The following is a 23,894-nucleotide window of genomic DNA, read 5'->3' as shown; positions in this document are numbered from 1 at the left end:
GTTATACTGCTGGGCGGAGCATTAAACAATAAATTATTGAAGCTTGTAACAAAGGAAATCCAATCTTTATATGGACTAGAATGATCAAGTTACTAAGAGTGGTCTAGAAGATGAATTTATGGAATGTTTTTGAAACAGTTCCTTGGAGCAATTAGTTGTGGAACTGAGAGATTAAGCTATCATAGATCTAGTATTGTGTAATGAAGCAGGTTAGTAATGTAGCAGTGAAAGAGCCACTGGGAAATAGTGATCATAATACCACTGAATTCCATGTTGCGTTTGTTTAATTTAAGTGACATAATCGCAAACAGGAATCTTTAGAAAAACCAATAACAAAGATACGAGGGAAGAACTGGCCAACGTTAACTGAATAAATAGGTTAAACGGTTTGGAGGTAAGTAAACCTCCAGCAGGAAACATGTAAATAAACAATTCAAGATCTTCAACAAGAATACATTTCATTGAAAAACAAAAACTTGGCAAGATAGAGACATCCATGACACACTCAAAGTTAAGGATAGTAGTAAATTTTTAAAAACATTAACAATGTTGCAAAGAACATTGATACATTAGCAAGTCTGAAGATTGGGAGTGTTTTAGGAACCAGCAAAGGACCACCAAAGGTTGATAAAAGAAAAAAAAAAGTAAACTAGCCAGAAATATAAAAGATCCTAAATTATAAGTATATGAAGAGGAAGAAAGCAGCTAAAGTAAACATTGGTTCCTTAGAAGCAGAGACAGGAGAAATTATCAATGGGAATGAAGAAATGGCAGAGGCATTGAACAAATATTTTGTGCCTGTCTTCACAGTAAAATATACAAGTTTCATACCAAAAATAGAAGGCCAGTTACCCTCAGTTGTTGGGAAAATGCTGAAATCTATTAATAAGGAAGTTTTAACAATGCACTTAGAAAAAAACATAGTATGATTATAACAAGTCAACATGGTTTTACTAAAGGGAAATCCTTCAAGATGTGTAGCCATCTGTGATGGCCACGACCCGATTACAAAATGGACACTTTGCAAAGAATGCAGAGAAAATGGACAATGCTGAGAAAGCAAGCAGGTGCAAGGTTTGTCTGTTGATTGGAGCTGTAGCTCCCAGACAAGACCGATACTGCAAAGCCATTACATACTAATCAGCCATCTCCAGGGACAAAAGAGCAACATTTAGGTAAACGATACTAAAGCAGACACTCTGGCGCCAGAGGAGACAAGAACAAAGCAGGCCAACAGCCACCTAGGACACACCCAGCAATCAGGACACCCACCCCTTTATTGGAGGAAATCGATACCGATGATCAAGATACGGTCCAATTAATTGGGACCAGGTTCAAGCCCCGCCCAAAAGCGCGCAAAGCCCTCTTGGCGTATAAGAAGCCCCAAGAGAGAATCGTTCTCTTGGCCTTGGCCCTCAGTGAGGAGAGACCTGCCTAGCAGCTGCACCAGAACAAGTAAGTGCAAAGTCAACGCACGCTACGAGACAGACGCTCCTAGCTACTATTCCATACCAGCTCGATCCCAGCAGCCTGAGAACCGGACAACGGCCATTGTTCCTCTGACTGAGTGGGCACCCGAAGCTAAGTATAGGCTTTAGTAGTAGTGATAGTTTAGGTGGTAGAGTTTTGTGCATGAGTCTATTTGACTGTGTGTGTAAATAAATTAGCATTGATTTCGAACTTACTAACTGGTGCATCGAGTCTTTGATCAGTATTTGGTTTTGAACCGTGTGGCGGTATCGAAAGATACTTGGTGACTCTTGAGCAAACAAAATTAGAATTAAGGAAGGCGACCATATTAACCGCCATAAACAGAGCCAATTAAAGAGAGAACACAACGAGCAACAGATGTAACTAATAAGGCAGTCAAAGAAACTAGTAGATGCACTATAGCTGGATTTCAAAATGGCATTTAATAAGATGCTACACAAATGGCAAGATTGTGCTCATGGAGTTAGAGGTGATATTTTAGCATGAATAGAGGATTGGTTAACAAATATAAAGCAGAACATGGGCATAAATGGGGTTTTTCCAAGTTGGCAGGCAGTGAGTAGTGGAGTCCTGCAAAGTTCAGTGCTGGGGCCTCAGCTATTTACAATCTATATTAAACGACTTAGATGAAGAGACAGGGGGTAATGTATCGAAGCTAGGTGGGAAAATAAGTTGTGGGGAGGACTGAGAGACTGCAAAGAGATATAGGCAAGTGAGAGACCAATGAGATGTCAGGAGGAGTATAATGCAGGGGGAATTGTGAAGTTATTCAGTTTGGTTGCGAAAATAGAAAAGCAAAATTAATAATAATCTTTATTAGTGTCACAAGTAGGCATGCATTAACACTGCAATGAAGTTACTGTGAAAATCCCCTAGTCAACACACTTCTGGTGCCTGTTCGGGTTTTGGTGTTCAAAGAGACTTGGGTATGCTCATATAAAAGTGATAGAAAGCTAGCCTGCAAGTGCAGCAAGTAATTCGGATGGGAAATAACATGTTTGCTTTTATTGCAAGGGCATTGAAATAAAAATATAAAGTCTTGCTGCAATTGGGGAGACCATATGTGGAGAACTGTGCGCAGTTTTGGTCTCTATATTTAAGAAAAGGGCATACTTGCACTGGAGGTGATACAGCAACCATTAGATTGGTCCCTGGGTTGAAGAGGTTGTCCTGTGATGAAAGACTAAGTAAATTTGGCCAAAATATGCTCTGGAGAGAGATGAACTAATTGAAAATTCTGAAGGAACTTGATACGGTGGACAAATTGTTTCTGCTGGCTGTGGAGTTTAAAACATCGGTCACAGTCTCAGGATTAAGGGTAATCATTTAGAACTGAGATGGGGAGAAATTAGTTCACTCAAAGGGTTGTAAATCTTTAGAATTCTCTACCAGAGAGTTGTGGATGCTCCATAATTCAAACATAAATAGAAAACAGAAGCAGGAGGCCATTCAGCCCTTTGAGCTTGCTCCACCATTCATTAAGATCATGGTTGATCATCAAGGTCAAACCTTGATCCCTTGAACCCCAAGAGGTATATCTAATTAATTCACAATGTTTTGGCCTCAACTAATGAAAGAAGGATGCAAAAGACAGATTTTTAGTCTCAAAAGGAAATTAAGGGATATGGGGAGTGGGCAGGAAAATTGGGAGTGGGCAGGAAAATTGAGTTGAAGCCAAAGATCAGCCACACTCATATTAAATGATGGGCAGGCTCAATGGGCCGTGGGGTCTACTCCTGCTTGTGACGTGTGCTAATGGAGCTTGGGAAAATCAATCAGCCCATTGTGAATTTCTTTGAGAACTTGAGCACTCGTATAGCGCAATGGTAGGGCCCAGAGATGGCAGAAAGATGACAATGAAATGGAATGGAATGAAAGCAATGAGATAGCACAAAGGGATGGTATGGAGAAATGAAGATTATTGAGAGGATAATAAATGAAGGCTCTCTACAGACATATGGACCGCAAAGGAAAAGAGAGTGGGTAGCTTACCGTGGCTGCTCTGCCGAGGTAATTAAACTTTTATCTTGCACTGTAAAGAACTCTAGGATGGAAGAGTGTGGTCAGGAAGCTACCATAACTAATATGTTCGCCTCCCTCAAGTAAGTCTCCGATTCTTCACCTGAAAATAGTTCATCCTTCAGATCACAATCCATAACATTGCACAACCAAGATAGCAACTAATTTGACTGCTACCTCCAGTGCTGTCATTTAAGTAGGTCTTGTATCCTACTCCGTCTTGGCCTTTCCTCGAGCAACCTGATGGTGCCCAATCTGGCACATTTTTAAGACTCAAGTAGCCAAACTCCCCTCTGGCATATAGGAAATGTTACACATCACCTGGGCTATCTTGTGATAGGCAGGGAGCAAAGGAATCCTGAAGGTCAGGGAGGCAGTGGTTTTGGTATTGTTTCACAACTGATAATCCAGACACCCAGGGTACAGGTAGCACAGTAGTTAGGAATGTTGCTTCACAGCGCCAGGGTCCCAGGTTCAATTCCCGCTTGGGTCACTGTTTGTGTGGAGTCTGCACATTCTCCCCGTGGGTTCCTTCCGGGTGCTCCGGTTTCCTCCCACAAGTGCCTGTTAGGTCAATTGGACATTCTGAATTCTCCCTCGGTGTACCCGGTGCCAGAGTGTGGCGATTAGGGGATTTTCACAGTAACTTCATTGCAGTGTTACTGTAAGCCTACTTGTGACAATAATAAACATTATTATTATTATGCGCTGGGGACCTGGGCTCGAATCCCACCATGGCTGTTGGTGAAACGGAATTTAAAAGAAATCTGGAATTTAACGTTTATCGATGACCATGAAACCACTGTCAATTGTTGAAAAACTCATCTGGTTTACTAACGTCCTTTAGGGAAGGAAATTTTCCATTCTTACCTGGTCTGGCTTATATGAGACTCCAGATCCACAGCAATGTGGTTGACACTCGGTTCAAGGGCAACAAATGCTGGCCCAGCCAGTGACACCCCAAATAAAAAAGACGGCATTCACTACGACAGCCATCTCCCTCCACATGATTTGACTCTCTACTCCAGATACTTGATTGTTTCTGTATTGCATCTCCATTTCAGAATCCCTGACATTAGCAGATGATGAGATATCTAGCATCACTGCCATTTGTACTTACCGCTCAGAGTCCACTTTAAGTTTTTTGAATGCCATCTGCAGGCTCTCATCATCCTCACCACCTTTGCTCTCTGATTCCATGTTGGGGCAAACAGCTTGGGAGATGCTATCTGGAACAGAGAACACACGCACACCATCAATTTTGGAGCAATTCAGACTTTGCTCGAAAAATATGTGTTTTGCATTTTCAACAGACTTCCATAAAGCACTTGAAAAAAATGTTACACAGATTCCAAAACAAATCTATTAATCCCCTACCTAGTTAAATTCAAAACACTGAAAATAAATTTTAAGTTAGTCAAAGTCGAACTTGGCAAGATAGTTATCTTTCCTGCCAAACACATGGAGAGTATGGATAAAAAAGAAACTGATCTCGCAACCTCTTCCGAGAACTTAAGATTTATTAATTATTGATTTTCAGACCTGATCTGTATGACTGCCATTCAGATGTCATGCTGTGTCCCCTTTCCAGCAGCTCAGATCCTCCCCAGGACATTGTAACACAACTCCAATACTTTACCTCGAGTCTATATCGAGTTTGAGAACCACAGTTCCCAGTGGGTTTCGGGACTTCTGCACAATTGTCAGCTGGGAAAGGGCCGCACATGCACAGTTTGTCCATTTTCAAGTGGTTCCCCGTGCACAAGCACAGAATGGAAAAAAGAAAGTGCAAAACTAGTCAAGTGACCTGAAGAGAAGTGCCATTGCGGAGTCGGAGTCGGAGGAGGAGGGAGCGAGAGCACTAGCACAGGCTTTGTGAAGCAAAGTGGGCTCAAGAGAAGGCCTGAAGATCTGAGAGGCCAGCTGAAAGTACCCTTTGGAGCAGAGTGGTGTTTTGTTTGGCACAGCTGATAATCTGAAATTGTGCTTGGAAGGCGAAACTTGAGATTCTTTTCTTCGGGATCTCTGCATACACAAAAGGCAAGACTGAAACCCTGGAGATGGATTCTTGTTGAAATCACTTGCGAGAGCGTTCCAAGGAGAGTTCTTTGAACATGGAGATTAGAAACCCTCATGAGAAAGACAGAGTTCCAATGAATTCTAGAAAGTGGCCAGAACAAAGATGTCTAACTCTCGTAGCATTTCACAGCCACATGTGCAATACGTTTTTGTTCTCCATCCTAAATCTTTTATATACAATTGTATATTTATGACGTTTCGTTCTACACACCTCAATCACCGTAAGCAGTCCTATTCTATCCAATTGTTCCATTCTAATGAACACCAATATTTTCAAGTCTATCTCTGGATATACATTTCATCATTTCTAGCAGCATCCTAGAGAATCTGTGCTGAAACTTTCCCAAAGTACTATGATGGGGAAAAAAAATAATAAAATCATGGAAGATATACACGGAAATATTGAACTTTTTAAAAAGACCAGGGTTTTATATTTTAAAATGGCCATAAACCCAAAGATGGCTGAGAATGTACAGTTTGCCACTGACTGGAATGGCTGCAAGGTTGTTCCCTATATTTCCAGACAAGGTACTTTTAACAGAATCCAAAGAATGATTACCATCGCTAGTAAAGACCAAAGGAACATAACAACCTCATCTCAAAGACCCTGGGTGTAATTTCTCAATGGACTGGTGTTTTCCGGGTTTCAAGTTGGAATATATAAAAAAAGGGGATTAAAAGTTAGTTGAAAGTTTCCCAGGGCCAGCCTGTCTGCTTCTCTCTGTTGGTCTGTGTGCGCACGCAGTGAGAAAAGTAGCTGGAAGTCTTCCCGCACTGAATTGTGTGATTCAGTACCAGAAGCAGTGTCCTTGTAAAAATATCCAAAAGCTCTCGCTGACTGTGGAAGTCAACCAGCCAGCAAGCAGGAACGCAGTTTGAAAAGAGAACAAATATCTCTACCAAACTGAACACCCGAATTGAAGAATCAACTAATTGCCTGAGGAAGTCAACTAACTATACTGGAATAGATTTGTAACGGTTGCATGCTTCATCATCTATACCTCACAACCAAACGACTGGTCTCCATAACTTTTTATTTATATTTACTTATGGTGGGTGGCATGGTAGCACAGTAGGTAGAACTGCTGCCTCACAGTGCCAGGGACCCGGGTTCAATTTCAGCCCTGGGTGGTATTTGTGCGTTCTCCCCATGGGTTTCCTCTGGGTGCTCAGTTTTCCCCTCACCGTCCAAAGATGTGCAAATTAGGTGGATTGGCCATGCTAAAATTGCCCCTTATAGTGTCCAAAAGGTTAGATGGAGTTAGTGAATTACAGGGATAGGGTGGGCCTAGAAAGTCAGTGCAGACTCGATGGGTCAAACGGCCTCCTTTTGCACTGTAGTGATTCTATGATTGGACTTCATTCTTACTTCTAATCTGTAAGACTGTAGATTCAGGCGTTTCATCATTTCTCCTTAACTTTTTGTAGTTAATAAATTGACTCTATCTTAACACTAGAAAGTCTGGTTACATTGGCTCCTTTTTTTAAAAACATAACTATTGGGTCTATAAAAGGTATCCAAAGGAAAGCGGACCATGTTGGATTAAACCTTGTTGCCACCAGCAGAGGGTGTGTTGAATAAAGACACGGAGTCAGTCATCCATTCTCACCCGGGTTTGTCACAATTTGGGGGTTTCCCAGTGGAGGTGTCTCGCCCAGGTCAATAACTAGAGGCCACAATTTAAGGTGACTGGGAAATAGAGGCCGTAGATAGCTTAAACCCCTCTCCACAGCAAATGGATTTGGTTGCACTGACTGCCTGATGAGAGATTCAAAAATAGTCAATCCTTCAAAAAGTAAATTGGATGAACAGTGGGGGAAAAACATTTGCAGTAAAATGCCAAAAGAGCAGAGAAACAGAACTAACTGTAATCCTTCTCCCAACCAACTGGTGCAGACTCAATTATCAAATGGTCTTTTACAAAATTTGTTCAATCGATGTGATAATTAGTGGCAAAGCCAGCATTGATTCCCATCCCTAATTGCCTTCAAGAAAGTAGTGGTGAGCTGTCCTCGAACTGTGGCAGTCCCCCTTGTGAAGGTACACCCATGGTGCTGTTAATGGGGTGTCCCAGGATGTTGCCCCTTCTGTGCTGTATTATTTTTTGATTCCATAATTACAAGTTGTGCAAATTTGAAAAGAACCTCTGATAATCTTTGAAGTGTTGGTGCCATCATGTGGTCAATAAAACGTACTGCAGTATTTCAGCAGAGTAAAAGCACCTAAGCTGGCTGTTTTGCTTCAATCGCAATCATATAAAAGAATAATTCCAGGGCATCTGAAATATCTGTAACTCCTTCCATGAACTTCAAATGGCCACCAAAGGAATCACAAATATTACTGCTGACAAGTAAAAAAAAATAATTCAGGCTTATGGAGAAAGAGCACGCGCAAATGTCCTTCTATGCTGTATGTTTCTATGATTCGATTCGTAACGTTCAGGCAATTAGCCACGCTGCCTCAATGCACAGGTAGATTAGATACGGAAAAAAAGGAGATATTCTTGGAGAGAGTGAAAACAGCAATTTTAATTGAAGGCAGTATTTTGTAAAAACACATTGGGCTCATTTTCGCAGTCTGTGGATTTTGAAAGATTGCAGCCACGATCCAATTCCATGATTTCTGACCCTATACCCGGGGTTTCCAATTTTCCCCAGGGCCTAAAGGGAGTGAACTGGTTCAGTGCATGAGCTCGCACCCCACATTCCCAACCTGGCTGGCTCCATAACAGGGATAGGCAAGTCCTAGTCCACCACATTTTTCATAGACAGGCCAGCTTTTCAAAGACTCATGGTTCACTGCATCTCAGGAGGTACTGTGAGCCATAATCTGCATGAGGGAATCTTTTAAATGACAAGTTCAAAAAGTCCGCTGCATGCTAAGGAATGCCCTTCCAACCCTAACTCCCCCTCCTCAGTCCCCTATTCCACGCTATTCCCCTATGCCACACTATGGTATTTCCATGCCCATTCATCTGTTGAACACAGTCGGAAACCAATGAACCCTCTGGTGACAATAGGTGGTGTAAAATATAAGTTTTTAAAAAGGTCAATGACTGGTAACTTTCTACTTTACTTAAAAAATAGTTTCTACTATTGGTCTCAATAGTCAAATCCATTAAATTTCAATATCTGCCAGAACAATGCAGCAATGGGTAGCACTGCTGCCTCAGTGCCAAGAACGCGGGTTTGATCCCGGCACCGGGTCCCTCTCCGTATGGAGTTTGCATATTCTCCCCGTGTCTGCATGGGTCTCACCCCCACAACTGGAGCACCCGGAGGAAACCCACGCAGACAAACAGAGAAAGTGCAAACTCCACAGTTACCCAAGGCCGGAAATGAACTTGGGACCCTGGAACTGTGAGACAGCCGCCCCAGAACTAGTGTCGTTAATCAAGCATCTTTTCCCTGGTGCTCAAGTATTTTAACACAGAAATTTCCCGGCAACCTTGCTACTCACCTCAAGGATGAAAACCCAGCCCATTCTTTCCATACATTACGTGGCTGTGCATCCATGTTCATTTCCCATTAAAAGTTACAATCCTCTTCCTCCATTCATTAAATCTTTATTTGTAATTCCTTAAACATTGCAAAGAGCCCCAAGTTGCTTCACAAAGGTTAGGCAGTAGGGCCGATAAGCATAGGAATAAAAGCAGAAAATGCTGGAAAAAGTCAGATCAGGCAGGATCTGGAAAGAGAGGAAGAGTTAATATTTCAAGTTAATGAAGACTCTTCATCCACAGATGTTGCCTGACCTGCTGAGTATTTCCAGCATGTTCCATCTGAAGCACAGTATTTGATATTTGTAGATGAATTATTCCTAAAGCACTGTGGGCGTACCTACACAATACTGTGCAACAGATGGAACATGAACTGCAGCAGTTCAAGGAGGCGATTTACCGTCACCTTCTCAAGGGCAATAAGGCGGGCACAATAAATGTAACCCTATCCAGCAACGGTTACATCACCATAACAAATACATTTAAGCACAGGGATGCAGACTAGAGCAAGGATGGTGATAAAGGAGGTGAATTTTAAAGTATAGAATGGTATTGGCTCCACACTGTCCCATTGATGGTGAAAGAGAGAGAAGAAGCTCAGTCACAAAAATGGAAGATGTGAAGTGGGCTATGAGGCTGGAAGGAGTTTCTAAGATGGTTCAATTGAGGATTGTTGGGATAACAGAAAGCTGAAGCAGATCAATCAGGAGGGGTGGAGAAGCATTAGAATGCTAGACAATAGAATACAGGCTAAATGAAGTTGTGGATGTGGACATCCAGCGGTGGCCATGAACTGAGCTGTCACAGGAAAGGTCGCTCCCGCCTGGAAACTTCTTTTTGACCCAATGAACGGGCACCAAACCCGTGAAAAAAACAAACCAATCGGTCCGCTAACACATCAGATTTGGGATGCCGGCAAACCACCAGACAGGTTGCAATGAGAGTAAAAGCAAAGAGAGAAAGACCCCATCTTCAGAGCCAGGGGACCCGCTTGGCAACGTGAATCCGAACATGGAGGATCCAACAGAGTCGCTAACACCATCCCAGCCATCAACGGAGAGGCTGATGGAGTTTCTCTCGATAGAACTAGAAGTATAGGAAAGCAGTAAAGGTGGTCCGTCGGCAGTTCGAGACCACACTGGGCCCCATATGTGGAAGGATGGACAGGGTGGAACAACAACTGGAGGTCCAAGGAAGTCGAACAGATCGCCTCGTTCGAGGCCAACGGCGACCCAAAAGACACTGAAGGCCAAGTTAGATGACCAAGAGATCCTGTCCCGGTGCCAAAACCTCCGGATCGTCCGGCTACTAGGGGGCACAGAAGATGGGAGCCCAACCGAGTTCATGTCAAAGGAGGGTAGCTTCACCAAATCCCCAGAGCTAGACCGGGCCGACAGGCCGCTCTGCAACAGCCGAGACCAGGGGAACCACTGTCGGCAGAAATCGTAAGACTCCACAAATCCAGAGTTGGGTGAGGAACAGGTAGTCTTGCAAATGGGAAGGGCATATCATTTGTGCCTGCCAGGACATTAGGGGTGCACTGGCCAAGCGCAGACCGGAGTTCAATGTGGCCAATGTAGCACGCTTTAAAAACAAAGTGCGATTCGGCATGCTATACCCTTGGTCTTACTGATCCCAAGAAAGACAAAGACCCGGCGATGTGTGGGTCATACAGACCCATCTCACTCCTGAACACTGATGCTAACCTTCCAGTGAAGGTTCTGGCGAGACGATTGGAGAGTTGCTTGCCAGAGGTGATCGCGGAAGATCAGACCGGGCTTGTCAAGGGCAAACATCAGATGCCTGCTGAATGTGGTCATGTCCCCACCTGGGGAGGAGACACCAGAGTGATCATCTCCCTGAACATAGAGAAAGCCTGGCCAGGTGGAGTGGAAGAACCTCTGAGGTACTGGAACGGTTTAGGCCAGTGTTCACCCGTGGGTGAAACTGCTGTACAGCTCTTCCATGGTGAGCGTACGGATGAATGCCACCAGCTCAAATGATTTCTAGCTACACAGATGCCCGGTGTCCCACTGTTGTTCACTCTGGCAATTGAGCCACTGACCATTGCACTCAGCAGAGGGGTGGAGAAGCATTCAGAGAGGAGACAGGTTGCACACGATCTCTCTCTCTCTCTCTCTATGCAGATGACTTACATCTCAAATCCCCTAGCCAGTATGGAAAAGATAAAGTGGGGCAGCACAATAGCACAGTGGTTAGCACAATTGCTTCACAGCTCCAGCGTCCCAGGTTCGATGCCTGGCTGGGTCACTGTCTATGCGGAGTCTGCACGCTCACCCAGTGTCTGCATGGGTTTCCTCCGGGTGCTCCGGTTTCCTCCCAGTCCAAAGATGTGCGGGTTGGGAAGATTGGCCATGTTAAAATTACCCTTAGTGTCCAAAAGAAAAAGGTTAAGTGGGGGTTACGGGGATAGGGAAGGTAGGTGGGCTTGAGTAGGGTGCTCTTTGCAAGGGCTGAATAGCCTCCTTCTGCACTGTACATTCTATGAAACTCCCAAGGGAGCTTGGAGCCTTTTCGGGATACAAACTAGATCTGAGCAAGAGCAAAATCTACCTGGTGAAGCCCCAAGGGAGGAGAAGCAGAGCAGGGAATGCTGTCGTTCAAACAGGCCCAAACCAAGGTCAGATACCTGGGAATCCAGGTAGCCTACAACTAAACCTGGGTCCACAAGTAGAACCCGTCTAGCCTGGGGAGGAGATCAAGGGGGACATGCGAAGGTGGGACTCACTCCAGCTTTCCTTGGCGGGGAGAGTGCAGACGATAAAAACGATCCCAGGTTCAATTCACGGCTTGGGTCACTGTCTGTGCGGAGTCTGCGTGTTCTCCGTGACTGCAGAGGTTTCCTCCGGGTGTTCCAGTTTCCTCCCACAAGTCCCAAAAGACGTACTGTTAGGTGAATTGGACATTCTGAATTCTCCCTCTGTGTACCCCAACAGGTGCTGGAGTGTGGCGACTAGGGGCTTTTCACAGTAACTTCATATTAATGTAAACTTACATCTGACAATAATAAAGATTATTATTATTACTAAGGTAGGCAAACTAATCTTCGCCTTCGTGAGGGCAGGAAATAATCTCAGGGTCTGAAGAACCGTCCTGCAGGGAGGGTGACGCTCAAGGGGGCTTAGCACTGCCAAATCTCCTGTTCTACTACTGGCCAGCAAACATAGAAAGAGTGTAGGGTAGGCTGGGGGAGCCAGGGAATGGATGCAGATGGAAGAGGCTTTGGAACGTCCCTGCGGGCACTGGTCAACATCACACTCCCACTCCCCCCAACCAAGTATTCGGCAAGCCCGGTGATGGTAGCCTCAGAGAGGCTGGAACCAGCTTAGGCACCATTTCAAGCTAAATGACATGTCCGTCTTCACAGCTCCTATCTGCAAAAACCACAGATTCATCTCGGCCTAATTGACGCCATATATAAAACCTGGAGAAGGGAGGAAGGAATATAGAGGGTCAGAAACCTGTATGTTGACGGCAGAGTGGTAACCCCGGGGGAAACTAACAGGAGGTCCACCTCCCGAAAGGGAATGAGCCCCAGTACTGTAAGATAGAGGAATTCCTCTGCAAGGAGGTTCCATCGTTCCCCCAGTTACCCAGGCACACCCTGCTAGACAGACTGAGTGATAGCAGGACAGGTTCGGGGAGAGAATGTGGACGACTACTTGTTGAGGTATGGGCTCCACTGGACGAAATGAGAGAGAGGGGTATGAGGAAGAAGTAGGCTTCTAGCTAGGAGGATGACTCTGGAGCAAGATCTTACGGAGTGAATTCCACCACCCCATCAACCTGATGCACAGAGCACATCTGACCAGGACATGCATGAGTAGGTTTCACCTGTGAGCAGAAGACAGATGTGAGCAATGTCAGGGAGGGTCCAGCCAACCACTCCCACATATTCTGGTCCTGCCCAAGGCTGATCAGATTCTGGATCACGTTCTTTAAGGCCACGTCAGAGGTCGAGGGGGATAAGGTGGAGCCATGCCCATTAATGACGGTCTTCGGGGTGTCAGATCAGCCAGAACTCTTCAAAAGGGAGGGGAGCGACACCCTGGCCTTCGCCTCCCTGATAACACGGCAGCAACTCCTACTCGGATGGAGATCGGCAGCGTCGCACAAGGCCTCAGACTAGCTGGCCAAACTGGTGGAATTCCAGAGGCTAGAAAAGATCAAGTTTTCCATCAGGAGTTGGAGGAAGGGTTCCATTCCAGGTAGAAGCAGTTTACCGCCATCTTTAAAGCCCTGTTTGTGACCAGCAGCTGGGGTAGCATCTATACTACTACAAAACAAATTGTTCGTATGGGTGCCCGCAAGCAATTTCAGGTGTCCTGCAACTTGTTGAATAATATATTTTTAAAAGAAGATGGAAGTTGCAATATGTACTACAAAATGAATATTTAGGCTTGCAATGGAGGCGGTTTGGATGAGATTTAAACACATTGGGTTTGGGGGGGGGTAAGTAAGTGCAAATGTGTCAAGAAGGCGGTTGGGAAATCCGCAAGGATAAGGATTCAGGTGGCATCAGTAATAATAATAACAAGAATCTTTATCAGTGTCACAGGTAGGCCTACAGTAACACTGCAATGTGGGTATGCAGAGGAAGAATAGGTAATTTGGACATTCTGAATTCTCCCTCCGTGTATCCGAACGGGCCCCGGAGTGTGGCGACTCGGGGATTTTCACCGTAACTTCATTGCAGTGTTAATGCCAGCCTACTTGTGACAATACAGATTATTATTATTCAGAATGTCCAATTACTTTGGATTTGGCTTTTGTAAAGGGCATGAGGTGAAAATCAGCGAATCATTTAAGATCTATTGGGAGAAAAGGCAAGCGCACAAGTCCACTCATGATTGGGCAAAATAGATGACTTTGTGTTCCGAGATTAAAAATGCAATTCATTACAAGGCTCATTTGACTGATGCTTTTCTACCTTAAGAATAAACCAGCCCTCTTTAATATACTGTGCCGCTACAGTTAGGGTCGTAACTACACTCACCTGACAATCACAGAAAAAAGTTAAACGAAACTGCTACTACATCTCACTTTATTTATGAAAGTAAGGAAAATAAGGAAATGATACAACCTTCGAAACAAACAGTATTTCTTTCCAAGTAAATATTTTCTTGTCAAAAGTTAAACAATTGACAATGGAGACAATTGTGTGCAAAGTTGCTCCTATTCACTGCACATTATTAGTTATGGGGCTGACGAGGCTGACCAGGAGCCTTCAAACAAACAGTTGGGCAGAAACAGCTCTCAATCTTTAAAGATCAGCAGGCACCAGAATTTTTTTTCATCAACTTTGTAGAAACAGATTTGGGAAAGAGGAAAACAGACAGTCCTGGTCGGAGAAAGCTCAGTACCTTTAACAGTCATGTTTTATTGGAAGCAGTGATTGGGCCCCCATATACGTCTGAAATCAAACACCATTCTCTATCCGTGATAGCTCAGAACTCTCTGCTGATCAGCACTGTCAGTTGAATTTGTAATGATAATAATGGTGTGGGTACGATAGGCAGCGATTTGCTAACATTAAAACGTAATTTAAAAAATGTGAGCAAGCTGATTTGCTGAAACAGCCTTATATTACTTGACCAAATTCACTGAGCTATCAAATCTGCAACCTCACTCCCTAGCTAATAAGCTGCTGCAGCATAAAAACCACTTCGACCATACAAAACAGCAGCACAACTAAGCACAATTCCACCTCCCAAAAGTGGTGCTCTCCCCCCTCTGCCCAGCAGGTCTCTCCACAATTTATTTGCCAAACTAGTGAGTTAATGTAAAAGAAAGTTCTCAGAAACTCAAACACAATTAAATTGAAATAGAAATGGAGAGATTTTTGTTTAGAAAATATCTTATTGAAAGAAATGGCAGAGATACCCAGCAAGTCTGGCACCATCTGTGGAGCGAGGAACAAAGCTAATATTTCAGGTCAATGACCCAAACAACAGACCCAAAATTGTTAATTCAGTTCCTCTCCCTCTACAACGGTGGTAGACCCCAGTATTTTCCAGCATTTCCTCCTTTTATTTTAGATGTCCAATATCATACAGTGAGAAGTTACACAACCCCAAGTTAAATTCCAACAGGTTTATTTGAAATCACAAGCTTTTGCTGCTCCTTCATCAGGTAAAGGTGACTTTAACCTGGTGTTGTGAGACTTCTTACTATTGTAGCCATGCTGGCCACGCAAAATGGACACTGAGCCAAACTAAAATGGAAGGCTGCTGAGAAACAGACAGTTCAGCCAGAACAGCAGTCTGCAAAGAGCAGTTTGCATTCTGCAGCAGCAGAAACCAGTTTGGGCTCAGGTGAAGAGACCTTAGCTAGGTGCAAATGGCAAAACGCTTTGCATGCTAATGAGGCCATCAGACTTGAACACCCACACAATAGATACATTTGGTTCTGAATGGACACATTCCAATCAAGACCCAGACATCGAGGCACCAGAAACCTCCGAACAAAAGGACATAAGAAACGCCCCCTCCATCACGGAGACCCCCTCGCATTGGGGAATTAATCCAGTATCGATAAGAAATTGATCCAATAGGTAGAGCCCGCCCGAGAAGAGGGAAGGACAACGGAACCCCTATAAAAGATAGGGACCTCGTGTTGTCCGGTCTGTTAAACCTGTGCTCCGGCCCCGACTGACACCTGGTATCCTGACTCCAGCCGTTGAGCACCAGCCGCCGAAACCGTAAGTTCAACGCCCGCTACGCGATCCAAGCCCGCTAGACTCCCAAGTGCCAGAACGCTTGCTGAAGGCTGCAGACAAAACCAGGACGAAGGCCTCGTTCTCTGACCTTGCCTGTTCCTGTTAGATAAGTATTCTGTTTGCTTATGTTTAGTTGTAGCTTAGTCTCTTAGTGTGTGTGCATGAGTATTTATTATTAACTGTATAATAAATATTGATCGTTTGAACTTGACTAATCGGTGTATCGTCTTTATTACTTTGAATTTGACCTTGGAATACTTGTGACGTTGCCTATACGGCAGCTGGCGACTCCAGAGCTTAAATAATTACATAGAACAGAGCCTAGCAGTGTTAAGCACACGTCGAACTCGGAGGCGTGTTAATACACTCCAATAAACGCGTTTTACGCCCATAGTAAAACGTGCAACATTTAGTGGCGACATCCGCCGGGACCCTGTTGTAAGTGGAAACACCACAGTGTCCAGGACCCTGAAATTTGAATTAGAACTCCAAATTGCAGAGAAAGAAAGAGATCACAAGTATTCAAGGTGTTCAAAATAATAAGCGAAATTCGGAAGTGTGTTTTAGTGCATGCGTACTAACAGGGCTGTAAGGTAAAACTGAAAGCTTTTTGTTGCGACAAACTTTCGGTAGTTTTGTGATCGGAAAATAGCGTAAGCCGTACCCTTTTTACGAAACACCACCCCAGCAACCCCCTGTTCCAAATTATAAAAAGAGAGTCAGAGGAAATGGCCATGCAGGCAATGGAACGTCTGATGGATCCAGCAAAGTTTGTGGTCGCAGCGACCAGCAGCAGTAGCAGGGTAGGCCAGTGTCCCACGTGGGAGCTGGAACTCCGCAAATATTTACAAGGAAAGGGATGGCCCCTTTGGAAAGAGTTTTGTGCAAATGAGGAGACAGGTCCCGGAAGTATAGGTCATACTTGGTGGGAGAACCTCTCTCAGATACACAAAAAGAGTTTAAGTAAAGCACGCAAGCCGATGGCGATTGTGTCCTGCTTGGCACAGTTGCGAGGCGCAGAGGAGGTCATCAGGACGCTCCGGGCAGATTTAGAGGAAAGGAACCGAATGAGTAAGGTCGATGTCAGGGACATCGAGAAAGAAAACCTGGAATTAAAAGGGAAGTTGGCAGAGAAGGGTAGAGAGGTGGATGATGCCAAGAGGGCTCACCAGTCTTGTCTAGCTCATCTGAACAGTTCCCAGACCCAGTATGAGAAAGCCTATCAGGACGTGCAACGTGCCGTTCTGATAAGACAGGAATCGGAAAAGCAGGTGGAGGCATTGCAGAGGCAATGTTCCGATCTCAAAGCAGCTTTGAGAGCACTCCACGCTGCAACGACCGAACAAAGACAAAGCACAGTTGACCACGCGAAATGCAGGAAACAGATTGCGGAACTGCAATCTCTGCTTTCGGTGCAGAATGGCTTCCAAAGCACCTTTGGAGCTCAGTTAGATGGGGAAAATGCCCCAGATTGGCAGGAATTAAGCGAGACAGCGCAGCGTTATGTTCAGGGAACATGTGCGCCCGCAGCTCAGCAGAAACGACAGGCACCCCAACCCCCCACAGCTCAGATCATAACCGCACCCATGAATCCCGTAACCACACAGAGGAAAGCCGAATCAGAAGGCGCCCCAGACATAACTTACACCACCCCGTTAACAGTAACCCAGCTAAGGGACGCTTGTGAAAAGATCACTCCGTTCCTCCCCACCGCAGACCCCCACCAGTTCTTTGCGAAAGTAAAACAGCAGGCTACCATGTACGGCCTGGATGAGAGAGAGCAGGTTAAGCTCACCGTGCTGAGCTTAGACCAGAGTGTAGTGGCAGCCCTCCCCGACCCACAAAACGTGGCAGGAGGCAGCCTAGAGGAGATGCACACTGCTATTTTAGATGCCATCGGGTACAATAGAGGTGACCCCGTAGAAGGCTTGAATAAGTGCAGGCAGAAGAGATCTGAACACCCCACAGCATTCGCCGGAAGGCTGTGGATTCACTTCAGCGCAGTTTTCGGACAGCTAGATAGAGCGCATTTAACCCGCGAAAACATGGTTAAGTGGACGCGCACAATTATCTCACACGCAACAGAGGCAGGACAGAGCGCTTGCAATAATTACGACCCCTCAGAAGAGGCCCATAACGAAAAATGGGTCCTCAAAAGATTGTCCCGCGCTTGGGAGCAATCGCTTCAGGCAAAAGCAAAGGTTAGATCCCCAGAAGAGGCTCAGGCTGCTGCAGACATCCAAGCAGTCAGAGAGCACCAGAAGCCCGCATGGGTAAATGAAGGCAAGAGCAGCCCTCAACAGAAAGGTCAGGAATGCTATAACTGTGGACAGTTAGGGCATTGGGCAAAAGAGTGTAATGCACCCCAGCGATCTCAGAGAGGCCAGCAGACAGGCACTCTGAACCGCAACAAGGCAAAACCCATCCACAATGTAGCAGTACAGTCAGGACCCACCAATGTGGACGAGACGAACTGACGGTGTTCGGGCTCCCCCACTTGGGTCTGTGACACACTATGGGACTCATCAGGGAGGCCCGTAGTCACGGCAAAAGTCAAAGGGAAGCCCATAGAGTTATTGTGGGACACAGGAGGATCCCGCACCACCATTAACTCCACAACCACGGCACACGCAGACACGTGGCCGACCACCTCCACCATCACACTTAGCGGGTTCACCGGACACTCGCAGCAGGGACATATCACAGCACCCGTAGCGATCCAGCTAGGGAACATTAGCACAAGGCACCCCGTAGTTTTAGTAAATCTTCCCCGGACAGCAGAGCACATCCTGGGGATAGATTTTATGAACGCCCACAGCTTGTCGTTCGACCCAGTGAACCAGTGTGTCTGGCGAATGGCGAGATCAGACAGAGCCCCAGCCACCCTCACAGTAGGAGACTACGCTAATCGGATTAGCGCAGTGGGAGAGTACTCATTCGACCTGACTACACTCCACACCGACCGACAAATTAAGGCCCTACTAAACAAACACAGGACAGCATTTGCAAGTCACCGTCATGACTGTGGCAGAATGACTGGACAAGTTCATGTTACCGGACAGGACCCCCGACCGCAAAAGCAGTATAGATTTCCCCTTGAAGCAGAGGTGGAAATAGAAAAGGTTATAGGCAGCTTGTTGGACCAAGGTGTACTGAGAACGGTAGCCTCCACCAACAATGCCCCTATTTGGCCAGTGAGGAAGCCCGATGGATCATGGCGTCTGACCATCGATTATCGGGAACTCAACAAAGTAACCCCCGCAGTAGCCCCAACGGTAGCTACTAGTCCCGAGACCATGCTCAAGCAGGGTCTCAACGCCAAGTACTTCACGGTATTGGACATCAGTAATGGATTCTGGTCAATACCATTGGCAAAAGCGTGCCAATACAAATTCGCATTCACTTTTAAAACACAGCAGTACACGTGGACATGCCTCCCACAGGGATTCCACAATTCCCCCTCCATTTTCCACCGACAGCTGGCAAGTGGATTAGAGAAATTTTCCCGACCCGATTGTCTGGTACAGTATGTAGACGACCTACTACTGCAGACAGACACAAAGGCAGAGCACATTTCGCTTCTGGCCGAGCTCCTAGAACTCTTAACTGAAATTGGCTGTAAAGTTAACCCGAAAAAGGCCCAAATATTGGAAAGTAAAGTGATGTATTTGGGATCAGTCATCACGCACGGCAAACGCGAGATCGAATTCAAAAGAATTGATTCGATTGTCAAATTGCCCCTTCCCCAGAATGTATCAGCCCTCCGGTCGTTTTTAGGACTGGTTGGCTACTGTCGGAACCACATCGACGGATTCGCGACAAAAGCCGCCCCACTTTCAGACCTCCTTAAGAAAGGAGCCCCCTGGGAATGGCTTCCGCAGCATACAGGCGCTGTGGAAGAGTTAAAACGAGCCCTTAGTGCAGCACCCGCGCTGCTAGTCCCCGACCAACTTTCACCGTACGCAATAGAGGTAGCGAGCACAGATCTGACCCTCTCGGCCGTGTTGCTTCAAGAACGGCACGAGCAGCTAAGACCAGTGGCTTATGCCTCCCGACTGTTAGACCCAGTTGAACAAGGATTTTCTGCCTGTGAGAGGCACCTCCTTGCTGTCTTCTGGGCAGTGCAGTATTTCTCATACATCACCGGACTCAACCCCATCACCATTCTAACCGAACACACACCCACACAGCTACTACTAGACGGTCGACTGAAGGACGGTTCAGTTAGCCAGATTAGGGCAGCTAGGTGGACCCTACTTTTACAAGGACGGGACATTACAGTAAAACGGACACGCACCCACACATACTTAGCAGACAACCTCCAATACCCCGGACAGCCCCACGACTGTGAAATCGTAGCTCCCCTGCATAACACAGGACCCTTTTTAGCAAAAACACCCCCCAGGAAGATAGGGAACCCAAAACAAAGCCCCCAGCCCACAGACACGTGTGGACCCTTGAGGATTTATGTAGACGGTTCCTCCACAGTTTTAAATGGTGAGCGTATCACAGGATGCGGCATCTATGTAGAGGACGCGCTCTCGAAGAGATAGCTCTTAAGTTACCAGGTCACTTAGGCGCACAGGCAGCAGAGCTAGCAGCCATAGCGTACATAGTGGACCACCCCGATTCTTTCCCCAGCCCAGCAGACATATATTCAGACAGCTTATATGTCTGCAACAGTTTAACAGATTTTCTGCCCCTGTGGAGGACACGAGGTTTTGTCTCCGCAGACGGAAAACCCCTTCCATCAGCCCCCTTACTCCAGCATATTTTAGCGAAAGCGAAGGACAGGACCTTCGGCATTATAAAAGTTCGAAGCCACCATAGGTCATCACCCCCTGGGAATGTAAAGGCCGACGCGTTGGCTAAGGCAGGTTCCAGGAGAGGACACTTATGGACCCCCCCAGCTAGCGCACCAGCTAGCGCCCCTGTGAGCGCAGTCCAAGTCTCACAGACTGATATTAAAGATCTCGTGGCAGCACAAAAACAGGACGGAGACCTCAGGGAGGTTTTCAAGGGAAACTTTGTGCCTGCTTACGAGCACTTTAAACACGCACTGACCACACATGAGGGTGTGATCATTAAGGACCGACTTTATGTGGTCCCACAGCAGGACAGGAATCAGATGATTGCCTTGTTCCATGACGGACACGGGCATCAGGGAATTGATGCAACAACGAGGCACCTCAGGCAACTCTGTTGGTGGCCTGATCTCAGGAATGATGTAACGCACTACATAGAGAATTGCCTGATTTGTGCTCAGAATAACCCGGACAGGTATTCTAAGAAGGCACAACTTCGGCATACTCGCCCAGTTAACGGCCCTTGGACAAACCTCCAGATCGACTTTATAGGTCCATTGCCCCCTTGTAGGAATGGCTATAAATACGTTCTGGTGGTGATAGACACCTTTACCAAGTGGGTAGAGGCATTTCCCTCACGAACAAATACAGCAAAGACAGCTGCAAAGATCCTGACCCACCACATCTTCACGAGATGGGGTTTACCCCGAAGTATCGATTCGGACCAGGGATCTCACTTTACAGGACGGGTCATGAGGAACGTCCTGACAATATTCGGAATCAAACAGAACTTCCACATTGCGTATCATCCACAGTCCAGCGGGATTGTGGAGCGCATGAATCGGACCCTAAAAACTACCCTTAGGAAAATGGTTCAAGAGAACAATTCCACATGGGATTCAGTGCTCCCCTTTGCACTTATGTTCATAAGGAACACTGTCTCCACATCGACAGGATACACACCACACACACTCATGACCGGACGCCCTATGAAAGGTACAGAATTCCTTTTAGGACTGGACATGACAAGCCCCGAAGTGACGGCCCTCACACATGAAAAGGCAGTTAGAGATCTAGTTGCGACTGTGAGGTCTGCACAGCTCGCAGCCGCAGTCCAGCTAGGGAAACGCCGACAGCAACGGACTGCCTGTTTCAATAAGACCGTACACACCACAGAATTCCAGGTTGGGCAACAGGTAATGTTATCTGTTTATAACCCCAGCAGTTTTTTGGCTCCAAAATATTCCGGCCCCTACTCAATTTCGGACAAAATTAGCCCCTCCGTTTACAGGATAAAGTATCCTAATGGGAAGACCGCGTGGTTCCATATAAACCAGTTAAAGGCATATGGAACACAGGCCAACCATGCTCACCATGTCCTGCTAGACGCGGCAGAACACTTCACCCCGCCCACCAGAAACACCTTTCCACCATCCCCCTCACAGACCAGTTCATCAACGGACTCGCCCACGACTCCGCCCACAGACCACTACAGACCACGCCCCGACACGCCCACAAGCTGCCACAGCAGAGACAGTAGGACAGACACTGACTCTGAAGACAGCGACACCACACAGCCATACAGCCCACACTGCACCAACTACGACCCCGACTCCAGTGACCCCATGGAAGTCACTTACCTTAAAAACCCAGAACCACCACCCGACCCCGACTACCCCGACAACACACTCGACGCTACACAATGGCACAGGGACAATTCCTACAGACTTGTCCGCAATGACGAGAGTGACCCCCGGTCACACAACTCCAAAATAGCATGCCTGATCCACACAAGGGTGTGGGATCCGGGAGAGCAGGACGACACGGTGTCTGACTCCCGACACGGCAACCCCTTTGTGACCCTGTTCACAGAGGTAGAATCAAAGTGAGGTGTCCAGATGATGTAAGATAGGAATCGTTTGAGGGAAACGATGTCCTTTCTGATGGAACCTGCACGTATGTTTGTCTTCGTTTCATGTTTGTTTGTCTCAGGATTGTACATTGTTCAGCTGGAGGATGGACATCTTCTTTTCAGCTGAAAAGATTGTGACCACCTCACATACACGTTAGCTTGTCTGCCGAAACTTTTGAGAACTTCGGTTTGATTGGAGATCTTTTCCAAAGTTGTAAGGCCACACGCCAAATAGCTTGTCCGCAGATATTTCTGAGAACTTCAGTTGTATCCTCTGGTGAACCGACACGGTTCACGACTTGTTCCCTGTTTTCAGAACGGAGCATCTTGGCTCCCTTGGTTTTTTAGGTGCCCCTCTATTCGGCGAAATAGAGGCTGCAAGTCATGGTAAACACATTCGTACCCGTTTTCTCCAGGTTACTCAGGCAGTGGACAAACGGCACTGAGGACCCGCCCTGTCTGAGAACCAACCCTTGGTCAGCCAAGCTCGGGTATGGCACAGCACGCCCTACCCGGGGATCCCATCCAACTCATACCCGTAGCGGCCCATACGCAACTCATTCGGATGTTTCTTTCCAAATTTGTTTACATTTTACGTTAGGTAGCCCTTCGGCCGCCATCCCACATGCTATTTACATCCGGAAACATTCGGATGGTAAATCAGCAAAGCCTGCGAGACGGCTCGCAGAAGGAAGGATTGTTAGGTGTATGCTGGTCTTTAAATTCGCTTTTTGAAAAAAAAAAATGAGGGGAGTCACAGGGTGTGACTTAGCCAGTCATTTTAAAGGGTCAATTGGGTTTTGAAAGACAGATGCACTAACAAGTAAAGGTCTTAAACTGTGTATTGACAGATACTGTGCTTGATCCCAAAGGTTTCAAAGGACGAGACAGAGGTCGAAGCCAGGATTGTCAATACCGGAGGAAGAAGGAAGAGAAAGAAGAAGAACAGCAAAATGATGGAAGCCCACTTATTACTATTTAATGTCATATGTATATGTGTGGAAACAAGACACGTTTCCCCCACAACCCCCACCGTAAATGTTTCTAGTACAGCAAACCCCCAGTGCTCAGCTCTGATCAGCGAGGTTCAGACCTGGTGTACTAAATTCATGACGTGGTACTCCATGTCCTACATAATCGAATCACTGTTGGTGATTGCGATCCTCACCATCCTAGTGCAGACCCTCAGGTTGAGGAAATGGAAGAGGAGAGCCTCTCGTTCCAGCACCTCACCCATCTATAGAGTGCAATCCCCCATCTTCGGATTCCACCAAACCCCTCAACCCCTCACTGATTACAACACTCTGTAAATAAAATTCAGCCATGTATTATATTGTTCCATACTCGAC

At 46.2% G+C, this 23,894-nt stretch overlaps 1 protein-coding gene across 3 annotated transcripts in view; it reads right to left on the bottom strand.

Moving 5' to 3' along the window:
* The window catches only part of oser1 (oxidative stress responsive serine-rich 1), a 73,963-nt gene that overhangs the window by 8,149 nt on the left and 41,920 nt on the right, over positions 1-23,894 (bottom strand). For all 3 annotated transcript variants that reach the window (XM_038803720.1, XM_038803719.1, XM_038803718.1), the window contains one exon: positions 4,631-4,739. In XM_038803720.1, the coding sequence (XP_038659648.1) occupies positions 4,631-4,710 (80 nt within the window). In that variant the 5' untranslated portion in view covers positions 4,711-4,739. The remainder of the gene's footprint in view (positions 1-4,630; positions 4,740-23,894) is intronic.

Source organism: Scyliorhinus canicula, chromosome 7 (genome assembly GCF_902713615.1).
Source record: "Scyliorhinus canicula chromosome 7, sScyCan1.1, whole genome shotgun sequence".
Lineage (NCBI taxonomy): Eukaryota > Metazoa > Chordata > Chondrichthyes > Carcharhiniformes > Scyliorhinidae > Scyliorhinus > Scyliorhinus canicula.
This window is presented reverse-complemented; position numbering and strand designations above follow the sequence as displayed.